This window comes from Neomonachus schauinslandi, chromosome 11 (genome assembly GCF_002201575.2).
Source record: "Neomonachus schauinslandi chromosome 11, ASM220157v2, whole genome shotgun sequence".
Taxonomy (NCBI): domain Eukaryota; kingdom Metazoa; phylum Chordata; class Mammalia; order Carnivora; family Phocidae; genus Neomonachus; species Neomonachus schauinslandi.
Window position 1 is genome coordinate 67824932 of NC_058413.1, and position 18542 is coordinate 67843473.

General features: G+C 39.6%; 1 protein-coding gene across 1 annotated transcript in view; it reads right to left on the reverse strand.

The window, feature by feature from the left end:
- GRM5 (glutamate metabotropic receptor 5) overlaps nt 1-18542 on the reverse strand; it is a 576450-nt gene that overhangs the window by 100009 nt on the left and 457899 nt on the right. Inside the window, exon 5 of the mRNA XM_021679107.2 lies at nt 7825-8071. Coding sequence (XP_021534782.1) covers nt 7825-8071 — 247 coding nt within the window. The remainder of the gene's footprint in view (nt 1-7824; nt 8072-18542) is intronic.

Sequence of the window (18542 nt, forward strand, 5' to 3'; positions counted from 1 at the left end):
TCACACAGCTAGAACAAACAATGCTAAAATTTGTATGGAACCAAAAAGACCCAAATAGCCAAAGCAACCTTGAAAAAGCAAACAAAGTTGGAAATATCAAAATTCTGGACTTTAAGTTATATGAAAAAGCTGTATTGATCAAGACAGTATTGTACTGGCACAAAAATAGACACAGAGATCAACAGGATAGAATAGAAAACCCAGAAATAAACCCATGACTATATGGTCAATTAATCTTTAACAAAGTAGGAAAGAATATCCAATGGAGAAAAGACAGTCTCTTCAACAAGTAGTGCTGGGAAAACTGGACAGCAATATGCAAAAGAATGAAACTGGACCACTTTCTTTTACCATTCACAAAAATAAACTCAAAATGGATTAAAGACCTAAACATGAGACCTGAAACCATAAAAATCCTTGAAGAGGGCACAGGCAGTAATTTCTTTGACATCAGCCATAGCAACATTTTTCTAGATATGTCTCCTGAGGCAAGGGAAACAAAAGCAAAAATAAACTATTGGGACTTCATCAAAATGACTATCTTCTGCACAGTGAAGGAAACAATCAACAAAACCAAAAGGCAACCTTTGGAATGGGAGAAGATATTTGCCAATGACATATCTTATGAAGGGTTGGCATCCAAAATATATAAAGAACTTATAAAAGTCAACACCCATAAACAAATAATCCAATGAAAAAACGACAGAAGACATGAATAGACATTTCTCCAAAGAAGACATTTAGATAGCTATCAGACACATGAAAAGATGTTCATCATCACTTACCATCAAGGAAGTGCAAATCAAAACTACAATGAGACATCACTTCAACCTGTCAGAGTGGCTAAAATCAACAATGCAAGAAACAACAGGTGTTGGCAAGGATGCGGAGAAAAAGGAACCCTTGTGCACTGTTGGTGGGAATGCAAACTGGTGAAGCCACTCTGGAAAACAGTATGGTGGTTCCTCAAAAGGTTAAAAACAGAAGTACCCCATGGTTTAGCAATCACACTACTGAGTATTTATCCAAAGAATACAAAAACACTAATTCAAAGGGCAACATGCACCCTTATGTCTATAGCAGCATTATTTACCATAATGGATATTGCAGATATGGAAGCAACACAAATGTCTATTGATTGATGGATGGATAAAGGAGAATTATATATATACTGGAATATTATTCAGCCATAAAAAAGAATAAAATCTTACCATTTGCAATGACACGGATAGAGCTAGAGAGTTTAATGCTAAGTGAAATAAATCAGTCAGAGAAAGACAAATACCACATGATTTTACTCAAATGTGGAATTTAAGAAACACACTAGTGAACGGAAAAAAGGGAGAGAGGGAGATATAAATCAAGAAACAGACACTTAGGTATAGAGAACAAACTGATAGTTACCAGAGGAGGGATGGGTGGGGTGTTGGGTGAAACAGGTGATGGGGATTAAGGAGTGTACCTGTTGTGATGAGCACTGGGTGATGTATGGAATTGTTGTCACTATATTGTACACCTCAAACTAATATAACACTGTATGTTAATTAACTGGAATTTAAATAAATAAAATAAAATAAGTCTGAAAATAGCTTCTAAAGCACCTCATGCCATGTAAAAATGCTGGAAACTACTAATACCTTGTAAGTTCTCAGCCTTTATTAGCTATTGTTCTCATTTTGAGTATGGGGAATAGAGAGCTGTAAAGAGGGAAAATTAATGTTCTTATTGGTAAGCTTTTTCTTGTGTGCAAGAACATTTCCAGAGAAGTATTTTTTAAATAATTTTCCAATGTCAGGACAGTGGATGAGCAACTCCTGTAGACATAACTGTGGGTATGTCTTAGGTACACAATGTCTTCACATAGAAACCTATGCTTTTACCTCCTAGGACTTATAGGATGGGCAGATGGGCTTTGAAAATTCCCCCTCCATCCTTCCATGCTCAGCATAGTTAGCTATCTGGAAATTGACAAGGATGGAAAACTTTCTAGCTTTTGGGTTCCAGTGACCAGGTTACCATACTCAGACCAATGCTCAGTAAGGAAATGTTAAGAACAAATCTGACATTAGTCTGTTTGGATCTACACTGTAAAGGGATACCACTCTGTTTTTACTCCTAATCACAATATTTTACAGTAGTATCTTTTTCAGAATGTTAATTCATTCTTAAATTTGTTAGTTGTTCAGTAGCTTAAGGATCATCCTAAAGTGTTTTATTTGCAGTAAGTAACAATTTTGAGTAACTGTCTCAACTCCACTTCTAACTAAACCCAAAGTACCAATCTACAGGATACATAACTGAGTCCTAAACCTTCCCACTCTGTCACAGTTATCCAAGGGCTACTATGCATACAATGAGTTGAGATATTTGAAAATAGAGCACTAAGGCTACAAAAGAAACTCATATATTATGTCATTGACTACTTCAAATACATGGGCTCTGGAGACTTCCAAAGGTACTCCGTGTGAGCCAATAAAGACTGTGAGCAAATAAGCTTTGAACATTCTAGGCTGGGAAAAAGAAAGAATTATCGGTGTCAGGAAGCTTCTTTCTTTGCTGCTGCTGATTTGAAGAGCTATGAGGGTTTCACTGCTCACCCCAAAGGAAGCCTCAAGCCATTCCTACCCATCTTTAACTCTCTCCAGGTCTATCCATACTGTGAATTTTACAGATAATGGAACTGAAGCTTGGCTAGGTTATTGAGTTGTACCATATTGCGGAGTATGCAAGTGGCAGAGGAGACTGACACTCAACCTTTAGACTTCTAGTCCAATGTTCTTCTCCATTAGACAGCTCCATATCTATTTGACAGAGTGAAGAACCAACTTTCACTGCTCCTCGATTGCAGAACTCTGTTTTATGTAGGAGAAACGGTAAAATGTGGAGAGATCCAATTTTTGCAAAATAAATATGAAAGCTGTATAGAACGGAAAATGTTATATTTGACAGGGAAGGGATTTCAAGAAAAGTTAAACTCTAATTTTGGTTCAAACCTGTCAACCTGTTTTAACTGTGTTAGAGATAATGAATCCTCCTCATGGAATTAGCTTTTAGATTTCTGGTAATTATTTCTTATCTACAAGAGAAATACAGAGATGGTATCACTAATTGTTTGGTCAGTGAAATTATAACATTGCTGTAAAAATCTTTGGTATTAGTACATTAGAAAAAGAAATAGGTAAAAATAATTCTCCATAAAAAAAAAAAGATTTCTCTCTTCACTTGTCAAGTGGTATGAATTCTTCCAATTTTCAGAGATGGGATATAGGTTTTATTCTCCATCATAAGTGAGAGAAAGTGTTTGAAAAATACTCTTAGTTAGATTTTAGTTAAGAATTAAAACACAATGGATTCCTGCAATTGTTTTCCCATTATTCAATTCCCTCTCTTTCTCACTGTCTTGCTCTCTTGCTCTCTTTCACTGAGCCTCTTGGTTTCTACATCTTTCTGCTCCTGAAACTTCTTTCTCATCACTGTGTGGTATATGTGACCTGTCTTCTGTAATATCTCTCCCTTCTTTCTCCTTTCTCTCTGCCTCCCCTTGTAGCTCTTCCTTAACTGGCCACAGTTCATAGTCAAAATATACTGAATTTTTTTAAAAATGAATTTTATATAGCATTCAAAACCAAAATAAAACAGGTAAAATGTGTTCTAACCAAAAAGAAAAAAAAAGTCCTATTAAAGCACTAAATAGAAACTAGAGGCAGGCAGGGTTCAGTTTAGCAGAACTAAAGAACTTTCTAAGTGGTTAAACTCTCTGAAAATTAGAGCAGCCTTCCTTCCTCAGAAGATAGTGAGGTTTTCTTTACCCAAGGGGCTGAAGCAAGATTGTCAAGAAAATGGCAACATCATGAGGGGGAAGGGATTGTGCAGAAATTTAGATTTATATAGCTCCTTTATCCTCTCAGTCTAGAATTCTAATGCTGAGGTGTGTGTGTGTGTGTGTTTTAGGGTTTGATTCTTAAATATGTGGTAAATTGTCTATTGCTCTAGAAAATAGACACTTTAAGCTCCAGTCCATGCAACAAAGCAATTACAATGATCTGTGTCTTTGGGGTTGGATTATCAGAGATTAGAGAGAAACCACAAGGTGGTTTTGACCAAGTCCTTTAATGGTAACTAATAATGAAATCCTTTTCCAGGATATACATAGAACCATTTCACATGTAACATAAAGAAAATGGGGAAAAAAAGAAAAGAAAACTAAGTTACATTCTCCTCATTTGAATTTAATGATTGTGCCTGGGAATTGCATACTGTCCTTGTTCTATTACTAGTTGACTGCATGAGAGTGGGCGCAACTCTTCCTTTCTCTGAGACTCCATTTTTGCCCCAAGGAAAGCTAGGAAATTAAAAACAAATCATCTCTGTGGTCCTTCTGTGGGCAGAGCCACATATTAAGAACCCTTGTGCAAACCAGCTCAGTATCTTCAAATTTCTAGTGTTCTAGCCTTACTTTCTACTTGTCACATCTGTTTCCATCCACCCATTCCTCTTTTCTTGCCTCTTGGATTAGTCAACTTTTTAAAAGTATTCTATTGGCTTTTTAGCTATTCCTCTTGTTAAGGGATTGAATATGCATTCTTTCTTTATCTTATTCTACTTAAAGTTAATGTTGTGTCACTTAATGTAAATTATAAGAAACTTGCCGTTGTAGAATTCTAGACCCCCTTTCTTTATGCTGGTTGCCAAATAGTTTACATCCCCATACTTATCAATCCCACAATATAATGTTAAAATTCTTGCTTTAAATAGTCAGTTGTACTTAGTCCGATGTTCTGATGTTGACTCTCCATGTTTCCCCTGCCCAATTATGGTCAGTCCCAGGCAGTGGCTAGGCCTCTAAAACCGTAGTTCTCAATGGACTCTCTCTAAGAGGGTCAGAAAACTTTTGCTCTAAAGGGACAGTCAATATTGTGAAGCTTTGTGAGATGGTCTCGGCTGAAACTACTCAACGCTGCCCATGTAGTGTGAAAGCAGCCAGAGACAGGCTCTAAATAAGTGGGTGTGACTGTGTTCCCATAAAACCTGATTTATGAAAACAGACAGCAGACTCCATTTGGCCTGCAGACCACAGTTTGCTGACCTGTGGTCTATACCATTGGTGGTAAATAGTCAAGGTCCATATTTCTTATCTGTAATTCCGAAATCCTTAGAGCTCTGAAGATTATATTTTTATAACTCACTTGGCAGCAAAACATGACCCAATCTGAACTTATCTGGTGAGAGAACTTGACCTGCCCTGTAATGAGGCTCTGTATTGCCTATTTATCACACCTTGTGTGACTACTTGTATGTTTTACTACAGAGATATTAACATGTTGATTAAAGAGTGCTGCTCCACAGTGTGCTGGTGGCATTAGAGGACTGTGTTTCCTTTTCTAAATGGAAAAATTCTCAATTCTGTAACATACCTGGCCCCAAGGGTTTCCTTAAAGAATTGTGGACTGATAGTACTCTGATTCAATGTGAGGTTTAATAGCAGTGGTGAAAATGAACTCTCTAATGGTCTATGAGTGTGTTTGCCAGAGTAGGTTGCTACCTGTCCCTGTTTCCTCTTGTTTAAGATCTTCCTTCTGTGCCTCTGGCATTTTAGGGGACTCTCTAGTCACCCAGGCTCCTCTGGTTCATTGACCAGTTTGGAATGTCTTTGACCCAGCAGAACCGTAACTTTTACTCCACAGAAATAACAACAGAATGCCTACCAATACATTTCTCAAAAAATAGTAGTTTTTTAATTTTGGTCCTGGTTGATTAATTGGCAGGCTGGTTGGATAAGGTTAGGGGTGAAGTCCAGAGATTGAATTAGAATCTTGGTTGTCATGTATTAGACTGTATCTTTGGGGAAGTCACTTAATCTTTGTAAGCCTCAGTTTGTGAGCCTTCAGCTAGAAAAGAGAATGATAACATTACCTCATAGGATTAAAATGTAGAGGACTTAGCTAAGTGTTTGGCTCAGAACACATGTTCAATAAATATTAATTTAGTTATTTTGTAAATAAAACTGGATTAATTGGAAAAATAAAAATGCTGCAAACCACCTTCCTGAGTCTGGTTCATGTCCTCAGAGGCCAATTCAGATTATTTATTAATGGGTTACTGTAACACCCAACCTTTGAAATATGTGGAAAGTCTCTGAGCAATTGTGAATTCTTAGAAATTGTTTGCAAAATTTTATGTATATTGTCCTTTAGAGAATATCTATAAATTTCATCTGAGTCTTACAGAGATTCACGTTCTAAAAAAGATTAAGAAACAATGTCCTAAATGCACCCCATTACAGCATATTTGGAGGATTATGAATGAGACAGTGATGTTCTGTCTGATCCATTAAAGTCTCCCACTGGAATAGAGCTGAGACATTTCTTCACTATCTGGTTTTGTGGAACTGGCTTGGGGGCATGACATGAAAACTCTTTGAATATTTGGAGTGTAGTCATCAAAGTTTATGAGCAAGTCCCAAGCTAATGTCAGTGCTATAGGTATGCTCACAAGAATAATAAATCCATGTGCAGATATCAGGGACTAGGTCTTGACTTGAGCCTACAGACTGAGCTCATTGGTTGACCTGCTCTATGAAGCCTTATGACAAATGTGAAATTTTCTGTGGCCCTGATAAAATGCTTGTATTCCCTGTTCCCCATGGGTATACTGAACAGCCAAAAAGAAGAAAACTGTATATGAAAAGTCAGCTTATCTTGGCAAAGAGCCTGCTTGGAGAAATATTCTTCAAGTCTCTAGAAGAGAGAAAAATATATAGCTTTCCTCTTGGCTGCATGACTTGGAACTAGCTGTCACTTAGAAGTTCAGCTTGTAACGTGGTAAGAGCTGCCTCAGGGACCAGCTCCAGTTCACCTCAATAACATGGAGACAAGCTAGAACCAAGGTGGCTGGTACATGGGTGGGCACATGGGGTGTGAGTTATGGACCAAGTCATGAAACCTCTTGGCAGGATCCACTGCAAACAGAGTGTAAGGATACCCTCTCCAAGCATGCATGTCAAGAATAAACTGTTGCTGGAAGAATACTTGTGATTTTACAGTGGGAGACCACAGGACCCTGATTGTGCCGATGTAAGGCAGAGTGAAGAGCCAGCCCTGCTACAGCTCAGAATATCTTTTCAGTGACAATATCCCTCATGGATTAAAAGTCTCATGTGTAGAGTCACTTAAGAATTTAGAGTATGAGATAGATGTGAATTCTGGTAAGTTCTATTTACCTAATGACTTCCCTGAGGCTGATCTGTAATAATGAGTAAGTTCATATTTCTCAGGCTCCTCTATAAATAATGAAATGTGGAATTTCAGAGTAAAAGACAATTTAGTCCTCGAGAAAGGAGAAAGTCCTCCAGCTAAAGGATAATAAAATAAAATGACTTATAACTTACTATAGGTACAGCAAACAATGTAACAGCACCTCAGCCCGATTTCTGAATTACGATAAATGGAATTGTTCCTGTTTCAGAATAGTTCTATGGCCCATGAGGAGATCAGAATACAGAGAATAACATGGAAAACATGTACAGAGAAACCACAGGGCTGGTTTTTGAGTTTCTACCATAATGTGAGGCTCCTGTCTCTAAGGGTGGGTCTCTGAAATGGGATGATCCCAAGAGCCTGTTTTGGAAGTCAGCATCAATATGTGTACCTGACCACAGAAAATAGGGCTCCCCTTCTCTATCTTTAATCCCTTTGTGATGTCGGAGCTGGCCAAATATGACCAGTAAGCCTAGATAACCACAAAGGAGAGAAACAGGCACATCAGGATCAACGGATGACTGTTCAGGTGCTATTGTCTAGAGGAGAAAATATTGTCTAATAGTACCTTCCTGGAGAGTCTCCATTCTCATCAAATAAGATCATATCTCCAGAAACTCCAGTAAAATTGGTTTTCATCAGGGAATCTAAAAGTTTCCGTCCGTCGATTGGCTTCATTGCATCACAAAGGCCTGCATAGCCTGGACAGAGGGACATCTGCATGTTGTGGAGTCCATAGGCCATGGAATAGATCGCATTGATCACAAATCCCATTTTGGAATCTTGAACATGATGTGTTCTCAGAGTCAGAGAACCTGTTGAGAAAAATTATGGATTAACTATGAGATTTAATTCTACTATAGCTCTCTCCATGGATTCTGAATAATTGGAGAATTCACAGGAGCAATTTATCAGAGTTAGACCAGAGTAAATGCAAAGATACAGGTGCCAGCATAGTATGCCTACTAATTGTCTTCTATTTCCAGGTTTTTCTCCCCTGAAAACCTTGAAGAACGACCTGAATTCCCAACAGTAACAAGGTTCACTTCCTCTATTACCAATCTCTGGAGATGGATGCAGGAGAGCACTGTATTTCTGTACCAGAAAATTTATCTTAAGGACAGATTAATCTCCTTAGTACTCAACTATGATAATATAACTCCTTGGAGTAGAAATCCACAACAAATCTCCAGTTTCCAAACTATTAAGTCCTAGCTTAGCAAACTAGATTTTCTACCATCTTGCCTCAACTTACCTGTTTGGATTTATCATGCACCACTTCCAACCTCAAAGCATATGCTCTCCATTTGGAAATTCTAAAATATAATCTAATATAATCTAACATTTATGCTCCATTAATTAATTAGTTATTGGAGTCTGAGCATACAAAAAGCTGTGTGGTTGATGATCTAGGGACAAAACAAAGGTGAATTGGGCATGGATTCTGCACTTAAGAAGAAACTTGTTCAATAATAGAGGTAAATTATGTAACTATAGTGAAAGTTCAAAGGTGATGTATCTGTAACACATGTGGAGGTAAAATCTATGGAGGCCCAAAGAGGGAGAGATCCCTTCCAATGGAGGGCTCTTGGGAAAGTTTCATTGAAGAACTAACACTTGGTCTGGCTTACTGATTCAGTAAGTATGGAATGAGTGCCTGTTACTTCTGACTGCTCGGAACCTGCTGGGAATGAGGGACACAATGTTGAACAAGATAAATATGATTCTTGCCCTAGAGTCTAGAGGGCACGTGAGAATTTAAGCAAGCCATTGCAGTGTGGTTTGATAAGTGTGGAGGCAGGACTGAGTTGGGAGGGGCACCAGATCCAGAAGCTCACTGATGCTAACTATTATGGCTGAGTATCAACTGGATGAAGAGTGGAGGGAAGAGTGTTTGAAGATTCATAGATGAGATAGAGCATGCTGTGTTTGGGACACTTTAAGAAGGGTGGCATGTCCAGAACATGACATGGGAGATGTGAGAATGGGGAGAGCTAAAGGAGCAGAGGAGGGAAGGACTGCTAAGCTACATTAAGATTGCTACACTTTATCATCAGATCATTGGGATCCTTTGCAGTGTTTAACTAACAAGGGGCATGATCAGATTTCTATGTCAGGAAGACCAGTCTGGCTACAGTGTGGAGAAAGTTTGAAAGGGCTGTGGGAGTGGAGCCAGAGAGACCTATGAAGAGGAGATGCAATGATCTGCATGATAGCTGAAGGTGGCCTTGCCTAGGGGGAGGCCATGGTTATGGGCATTATGGTCTAAGAGGCAGAATCTACTACCAGGCCTGGTGAGCGAAAAATGGGGAGGATTGACACATATAAGGAGAATATGGTAAGAAGGTGAAAGGCACAGCTAAAGTAAAGACAGGGTTTGTTACTTGGGGAAAAGTTTTCTGTAAGAGAGATAAAAAGGAATTTTCCAAAGTAGCATGGTTCTTCATGACTTTTCAAACTGAAGAGGCATATTATCCCACTTCTTCACATATCCCCAAATGCTGATACTTTGTTTCCCTGAGCAGAGAAACAGGGAAAACAGCTTGGCTCATCCTGACATAAGTCTAATATGGGGAATCCTGTTTCCATCTAAGGACTAGACACTGCACCCAGGCTACTTTCCAACCAATTCTTACAATTTCCTTCTCTACACAGGCTGTCTCAATACTTCCACATTTCCCCTCCTGCCAATGGAAACTTGATACTTCTAGGTACTTAGTCAAATACTTTGGGATTACTTTTCACTCCTCTTTTCTTCATACCTTCTCAACTCTTATTTGATATATCTTTAAAATATATCTAGAATTAAACTACTTCACACCCATCTACTTCTACCAGATTTATCATCTCCTGTCTGGATTACAGTGACAGTCTTTTGACTGGTCTCATTTTACTTTTGCCTATCCTCCCCCACTCCAGCCAATTTTCAACACAATAGCCAGAAAAATTCCCTTAAAATGTAAATCAGATCATGACACTCTTTTGATCGAAATTTCCAGTGGCTTCTTTATTACTGAAAGTAAAAGCCACAGTCCTTGCCATGACCTTTGAAGACATATAGAAACTTGACTCATGGCGCTCCCTCCCTCAACCTTCTGACTCCATCTCCTAACACTCTACATTTAAATGATTTCTCTCTAGCCACACTAATCTCCTTTCCGGTCTTCACCTATTCAGGGGTGCCCCTGCCTCTGGGCCCTGTACTTGCTGTTCTTTCTACCCAGAATGCTCTGCCACAGAAATCTGCAGAATCTGTTTCCTCCTCAGTGCAGGTCTTTGCTCAAATATTATCCTCTTTGTGAGACCTTCTGGAGACATCCTGTCTAAATCTCATTTCCAATCCCCCTCCCACCCCCCATACTCCCTACCTCCTTTCCTGGCAATATTTTTCTCCTTACCACCATCTAAAATGCTACATGTTTGTCTTTTTATTGTCTATCTCATCTACCCACTAAAATGTAAACTCTGTGAGGCCAGGGATTTTATTTCCAGTTTTGTTCACTACTCAGTGCCTAGACCAGTGTCTCGCACATAGTGGGTCCCCCCAAAATATCTGTTGAATAAAGAACTGTTCCTTCTAACTAGACTATTCCCTTCTATTTTCTTTTCCTTCTTGACCCCACTAACACGAATTCTATCCAGTTTTAAAGGTTCCAGGAACATTTCCTTCATGAGGACCACCATGGCAGATACTAAAATTAATCTCGCCCTTCTGAACTCCCTGTCACTTTCTCTATATCTCTCTCTCTCAGGCACCCTGCACACCATACTATAGAAATGTGGGCACACTTAGGGGAGGTAGAATTTGAAGCATCCATTCCCCATGTCAGTCCATCTCCTACCTTCCTCTAATGCCTTAAGTAGATGTGTTACTCACACATCACCTCAGCCTCCCAACCCACTATCAGAGGTCAGCAATAGTTGCTTCTATGGCTTCTAGAGAGGTGGTGGTTTGATTCTCATTCTCTTTATTTTTTTTTTCTCTTATGAGCAGAGGAGGGAAATGCTTTATGTCTTCCTAGCTCTGAGACTTAGGGAAGTTACTTAAATTCTCTAAGATTCCATTTAATCATCTGTTAAATGGTGATAAGTCATAACTACCTCGCACAGCACCTGGCACAAGGTAGATGCTTCGTAAATAGTCACTGTACCAAAATGTAAATCATAACGATTGTTAGCCACTATGATGTGTGGTCGAGCCTTTGGAGAATGAAAGCAAGCCAAAGGTCTTGCCTGACAGGATGTGCAGTAGAGCTCTCAGGCAGTCATCTTTCCATGTGCCCTTCCTGATTTTTCTTTATGCCTTGTCTGTGTTAGACAGCAACTGGCACAAAGGCAACATGTGTGCCTTATTCATTTGTAAATCAAATCACAGTGCTTAGGGCATGGTTACTGCTCTGTTTGTTGAATTAAATGGGGGCAAGAATGAAAATTTGCATTTTTGCTTGGCTCTTTTCAAAATAATTTTTGCATATATCAGTGATGTGCTGCAATACTGTATTCATACTGCAGAGATAAAGAAACTGAGCTGTAGAGGGGGAGGAGGAAAGATGGTGGAGGAGTAGGGAACCCTATTTCAACTGGTCACCGGAATTGAGCTGGATATCTACCAGACCACTACTGAGCACCCATGAAATCAGCCTGAGATGTAAGAAGATCTGGATCTCTACAAACAGAATATCACAGACAGTTGGTTTTGAGGTACGAAATGGGAGCCGTGATTCCACGGGCAGATATTGGAGGATAAATGGCAGCAGGAGGGTGCCTGGCTGTGGGGATACTACACGGACGGGGCACAGACTCACAGACTGGTAGCAGTGGGGAAAGGACTTTAGGGCAGTCCCTGGGTCAGGAACCGGAGCAGCGGGGTCACGTTCGAACTGGGAATGGCTGGTGGTTTTAGAAGCACAAAGGGCAGAGATGTGCCCTGACCTGGAGGCAAGGACTGGGAGCACTGTGGAGGGGCGCACAACCCAGGATGCTGTAGTTTATAGCAGCACGGACAGAAATGGAGACAGTGTGGCCTGGAGAGCCCACTGAAGAACAGACTGCGATCTCTCTGCTCTGAGCAGAGGGTTGGAAACAGTCTCTTCTGCTCTGACTCGTGGAAGAGATGTGGAAAGATGCCAGGGAAAGCCACCAGAGAACAAAAGCCCCCAAAACTGATTCCCACTGAGCCCATCCCCCACCACAGGGGGCCAGGACAACTCCGCCCAAACAGGGTTGCCTGAGTAACAGCGTGGCAGGCCCCTCCCCCAGAAGACAGGCTGGGAAAACAAGAGGCCAGCAACCCTAAGGTCCCTAGAAAACAGGTGCATCTTGCTTGGGTTCTGGTCAATAAATTGGACTCTATACATTTCCTCAACCACTCAACAGAATGACTAGGAGGAGGAACCCCCAAAATAGAAGAGACTCAGAGATTATGACTTATGCCACAGATTTACAAATGGATGCAGATATAACCAAGATGTCAGAGATGGAATTCAGGCTAGCAATTGTGAAGACAATGGCTAGAATGGAGAAATCAATTAATGGCAACATAGAGCCTCTAAGGGCAAAAATGAAAGCTGAATTGGCAGAACTTAAAAATGCTATCAGTGAGATCCAATCCAATCTAGATAATCTAACAGCTAGGGTAAGTGAGGAAGAAGAATGAATAAGTGACCTGGAAGGCAATATAATAGATAAAAAGGGAAAAGAGGAGGCCAGGGAAAAACAACTCAGAATCCATGAAAATAGAATCAAAGAAATAAGTGACACCGTGAAGCGTTCCAATGTCAGAATAATTGGAATCCCGGAGGGAGTAGAGAGAGAGGACTAGAAGATGTATTTGAGCAAATCGTAGCTGAGAACTTCCCTAATTCGTGGCCTAGAGGCAGAGAGGACCCCTCCCAAGATCAAGGAAAACAGGCCAACACCCCGACATGTAATAGTAAAACTTGCAAATCTTAGAACCAAGGAAACCATTTTAAGGGTAGTTAGGGGGAAGAGATTCCTTACATACAGAGGGAGGAACATCAGAATAATGTCAGACCTATCCCCAGAGACCTGGCAAACCAGAAAGGCCTGGCAAGACATATTCAGGGTACTAAACGAGAAGAACATGCAGCCAAGAATACTTTATCAGGCAAGGCTGTCATTTAGAATGGATGGACAGATGCAGAGCTTCCACAACTGGCAGAAACTGACAGAGTATGTGACCACTAAGCTGGCCCTGAAAGAAATATTAATGGAGGTTCTATAAAAGGAGAAAGACCCCAAGAGTGATCTACAACAGAAATTTACAGGGACAATCTATAAAAACAACGTCTTCACAGGCAACATGATGACAATTAATTCATATCTTTCAATAATCACTCTCTCCCATAAAATGGCACAGGGTTGCAGATTGGATAAAAAGACAGGACCCATCCATATGCTGCCTACAAGAGACTCATTTTGAACCTAAAGATACATCCAGACTGAAAGTGAAGGGATGGAGACCATCTTCCATGCCAGTGGACCTCAAAAGAAAGCTGGGGTAGCAATTCTTATATCAGACAAATTAGATTTTAAACTAAAGTCTGTAACTTGAGACACAGAAGGACACTATATCATTCTTAAAGGGTCTATCCAACAAGAAGATCTAACAATTGTAAATATCTATGCCCCAAACATGGGAGCAGCCATCTACATAAGCCAACTGTTAACCAAAATAAAGAGTCATATTGATAACAATACGTTAATTGTAGGAGACCTCAATACTCCACTCTCAGCAATGACAGATCATCTAAGCAGAAAATCAACAAGGAAACAAGAGCTTTGAATGATAACACTGGACCAGATGGACCGCATAGAATATAGAGAACATTCCACCCTAAAACAACAGAATACTCATTCTTCTCGAGTGCACATGGAACTTTCTCCAGAATAGACCACATACTGGGTCACAACTCAGGTCTCAACCAATACCAAAAAGATTGAGATTATTCCCTGCATATTCTCAGACCACAATGCTTTAAAACTGGAACTCAATCACAAGAAAAAATTTGACAGAAATTCAAACACATGGAAGCTAAAGACCACTCTGCTCAAGAATGTTTGGGTCAACCAGGAAATCAAAGAAGCACTTAAACAATTCATGGAAATCAATGAGAATGAAAACACATTGGTCCAAAACCTATGGGATACTGCAAAGGCGGTCCTAAGGGGGAAATACATAGCCATCTGAGCCTCACTCAAAAAAATAAAAAAATCCCAAATTCACCAACTAACTCTACACCTTAAAGAACTAGAGAAAAAGCAACAAACGATGCCTAAGTCACGCTTTAGAAGAGAAATAATTAAAATTAGAGCAGAGATCAATGAATTAGAAACCAGAAACACATTAAATCAGATCAATGAAACTAGAAGTTGGTTCTTTGAAAGAATTAATAAGATCGAGAGACCACTGGCCAGACTCATCCAAAAGAAAAGAGAAAGGACCCAAATTAATAAAATCATGAATGAAAGGGGAAAGATCACGACTAACACCAAGGAAAGAGAAACAATTATTAGAAATTATTATCAACAACTATATGCCAATAAACTGAGCAATCTGGATGAAATGGAGGCCTTCCTGGAAACCTATAAGCTGCCAAGACTGAAACAGGAAGAAATTGACAACCTGAACAGGCCAATAACCAGTAATGAGATTGAAGCAGTGATCAAAAACCTCCCCAGAAACAAGAGTCCAGGGCCTGATGGATTCCCTGGGGAATTCTACCAAACATTCAAAGAAGAAATAATACCTATTCTACTGAAGCTGTTTCAAAAAATAGAAACAGAAGGAAAACTTCCAGACTCATTCTATGAGGCCAGCATTACCTTAATCCCCAAACCAGGCAAAGACCCCATCAAAAAGGAGAATTTCAGACCAATATCCCTGATGAATATGGATTCCAAAATCCTCAACAAAATCCTAGCTAATAGGATCCAACAATACATTAAAAGGATCATCCACCACGACCAAGTGGGATTTATCCCCGGGATGCAAGGGTGGTCCAACATTCGCAAATCAATGTGATAGAACACATTAATAAGAGAAGGGAGAAGAACCATATGGTCCTCTCAATTGATGCAGAAAAAGCATTTGACAAAATACAACATTGTTTCCTGATTAAAACTTTTCAGAGTATAGGGATAGAGGGAACATTCCTCAAGTTCATAAAATCCATCTATGAAAAACCCACAGCAAATATCATCCTCAATAGGGAAAAGCTGAGAGCCTTTCCCTTAAGATCAGGAACATGTCAAGGATGCCCACTCTTGCCACTATTGTTCAACATGGTACTAGAAGTCCTAGCAACAGCAATCAGACAACAAAAGAAGTAAAAGGTATTCAAATTGGCAAAGAAGAAGTCAAACTCTCTCTTTTCACAGACGACATGATACTTTATGTGGAAAACCCGAAAGACTCCACCCCCAAATTACTAGAACTCATAGAGCAATTCAGTAATGTGGCAGGATACAAAATCAATGCACAGAAATCAGTTGCTTTCTTATACACTAACAACACAACTGTAGAAAGAGAAATTAGAGAAACGATTCCATTTACAATAGCACCAAAAACCATAAGATACCTCGGAATAAACCTAACCAAAGAGGTAAAAGTTCTATACTCTAGGAACTACAAAACACTCCTGAAAGAAATTGAAGAAGACACAAAAAGATGGAAAAATATTCCATGCTCATGGATTGGAAGAATAAACATTGTTAAAATGTCTATGCTACCCAGAGCAATCTATACCTTCAATGCCATCCCGATCAAAATTCCAATGACATTTTTCAAAGTGCTGGAGCAAAGAATCCTAAAATTTGTATGGAATCAGAAAAGACCCCGAATCGCCAAGGAAATGTTGAAAAAGAAAAACAAAGCTGGGGGCATCACGTTGCCCGATTTCAAGCTATATTACAAAGCTGTGATCACCAAGACAGCATGGTACTGGCACAAAAACAGACATATAGACCAATGGAACCCAGATATGGACCCTCAACTCTATGGTCAAATAATCTTTGACAAAGCAGGAAAAAACATGCAATGGAAAAAAGACAGTCTCTTCAATAAATGGTGCTGGGAAAATTGGACAGCCACATGCAGAAGAATGAAACTCGACCATTCTCTAACACCATTCACAAAGAGAAACTCAAAGTGGATGAAAGACCTCAATGTGAGACAGGAATCCATCAAAATCCTAGAGGAGAACATAGGCAGTAACCTCTTTGACATCACCCACAGCAAATTCTTTCAAGATACATCTCCAAAAGCTAGTGAAACAAAAGCAAAAATGAACTTTTGGGACTTCATCAAGATAAAAAGCTTCTGCACAGCAAAGGAAACAGTCAACAAAACAAAGAGGCAACCCACAGAATGGGAGAAGATATTTGCAAATGGCACTACAGATAAAGGTATCCAAGATCTATAAAGAACTTCTCAAACTCAACACCCAAAAAACAAATAATCAAGTCAAAAAGTGGGCAGAAGAGATGAAAAGACACTTCTCTGAAGACCTACAAATGGCTAACAGACACATGAAAAAATGTTCATCATCATTAGCCATCAGGGAAATTCAAATCAAAACCACATTGAGATACCACCTTACACCAGTTAGAATGGCAAAAATGGACAGGGCAAGAAACAACAAATGTTGGAGAGGTTGTGGAGAAAGGGGAACCCTCTTACACTGTTGCTGGGAATGCAAGTTGGTACAGCCACTTTGGAAAACAGTGTGGAGGTTCCTCAAAAATTTAAAAATAGAGCTACCCTATGACCCAGCAATTGCACTCCTGGGTATTTACCCCAAAGACACAGATGTAGTGAAAAGAAGGGCCATATGCACCCCAATGTTCGTAGCAGCAATGTCTGAAATAGCCAAACTGTGGAAAGAGCCGAGATGCCCTTCAACAGATGAATGGATAAAGAAGATGTGGTCCATATATACAATAGAATATTACTCAGCCATCAGAAAGGATGAATACCCAACTTTTACATCAACATGGATGGGACTGGAGGAGATTATGCTAAGTGAAATAAGTCAAGCAGAGAAAGTCAATTATCATATGGCTTCACTTATTTGTGGAACATAAGGAATAGCATGGAGGACATTAGGAGAAGGAAGGGAAAAATGAAGGGGGCAGGAATCGGAGGGAGAGATGAACCATGAGAGACTATGGACTCTGAGAAACAAACAGGGTTTTAGAGGGGAGGGGGGAGGGGGGATTGGTTAGCCCGGTGATGGGTATTAAGGAGGGCATGTATTACATGGAGCACTGGGTGTTATACGAAAACAATGTATCATGGATCATCACATCAAAAACCAATGATGTATTGTATGGTGACTAACATAACATAATAAAAAAAAAAAAAGCAAAAAAAAGAAAAAAGAAACTGAGCTGTAGACAGTTTAAGTACATTTTCCAAGGTTATGCAGATAAAATCAGAAGTAGACACAAATTTCTAACACGAAGATTGGTGCCCTTTTTGCTATACTATATCACTTTCAATAGAAATAGTCTCTGCATAATATTACTGTATCACCTTTAAAAAAATTTTTTTAAAGATTTTATTTATTTATTTGACAGACAGAGACACAGTGAGAGAGAGAACACAAGCAGGGCGAGTGGGAGAGGGAGAAGCAGGCTTCCCATGGAGCAGGGAGCCCGATGCGGGGTTTGATCCTAGGACTCTGGAATCATAACCTGAGTCGAAGGCAGACACTTAACGACTGAGTCACCCAGGTGCCCCTAAAATTTTTCTAATTAAGAGATAAAGTGAGGGGGAAAAAAAAACTGGTAACAAGATTGGATCTTTCCTGGAAAGTGTTATGTTTATGTTCCCTTGAATAATGCCCACTAGCGCTGCCTAAAACCTCGGCCCAGGGACATACAAAGGGGCTGACCAAAAGCAAGAGCTCAAAAACCAAAGGACACACTGGTTGTGCACAGTCTGTTGTATCATTTGTTGTTACTGGGCATCTGGAAACAACTGGCCTGTTTGGACAGCATTAGGGTCTTGGGGAAGTTCCTGGTAACTGTTTTCCCTTGTCATTGGAAATACCAAAGGATTGCAAATTCAAAAACAAACTAACAAAGCCTGCCAGAAGAAAACTAATGTAAATTTAACCTTTGTAATTTCTCCTTAAGTCATTTTGATGCATGAATTTTTAAAGAAAAACATCTTAATCTGTTTTAACATTCTGGATGCAACAGAATTAATAGAAATTCAAGTCTAAATTCTGCCTATACCACTTCACCTGGGTACCAGCCTTT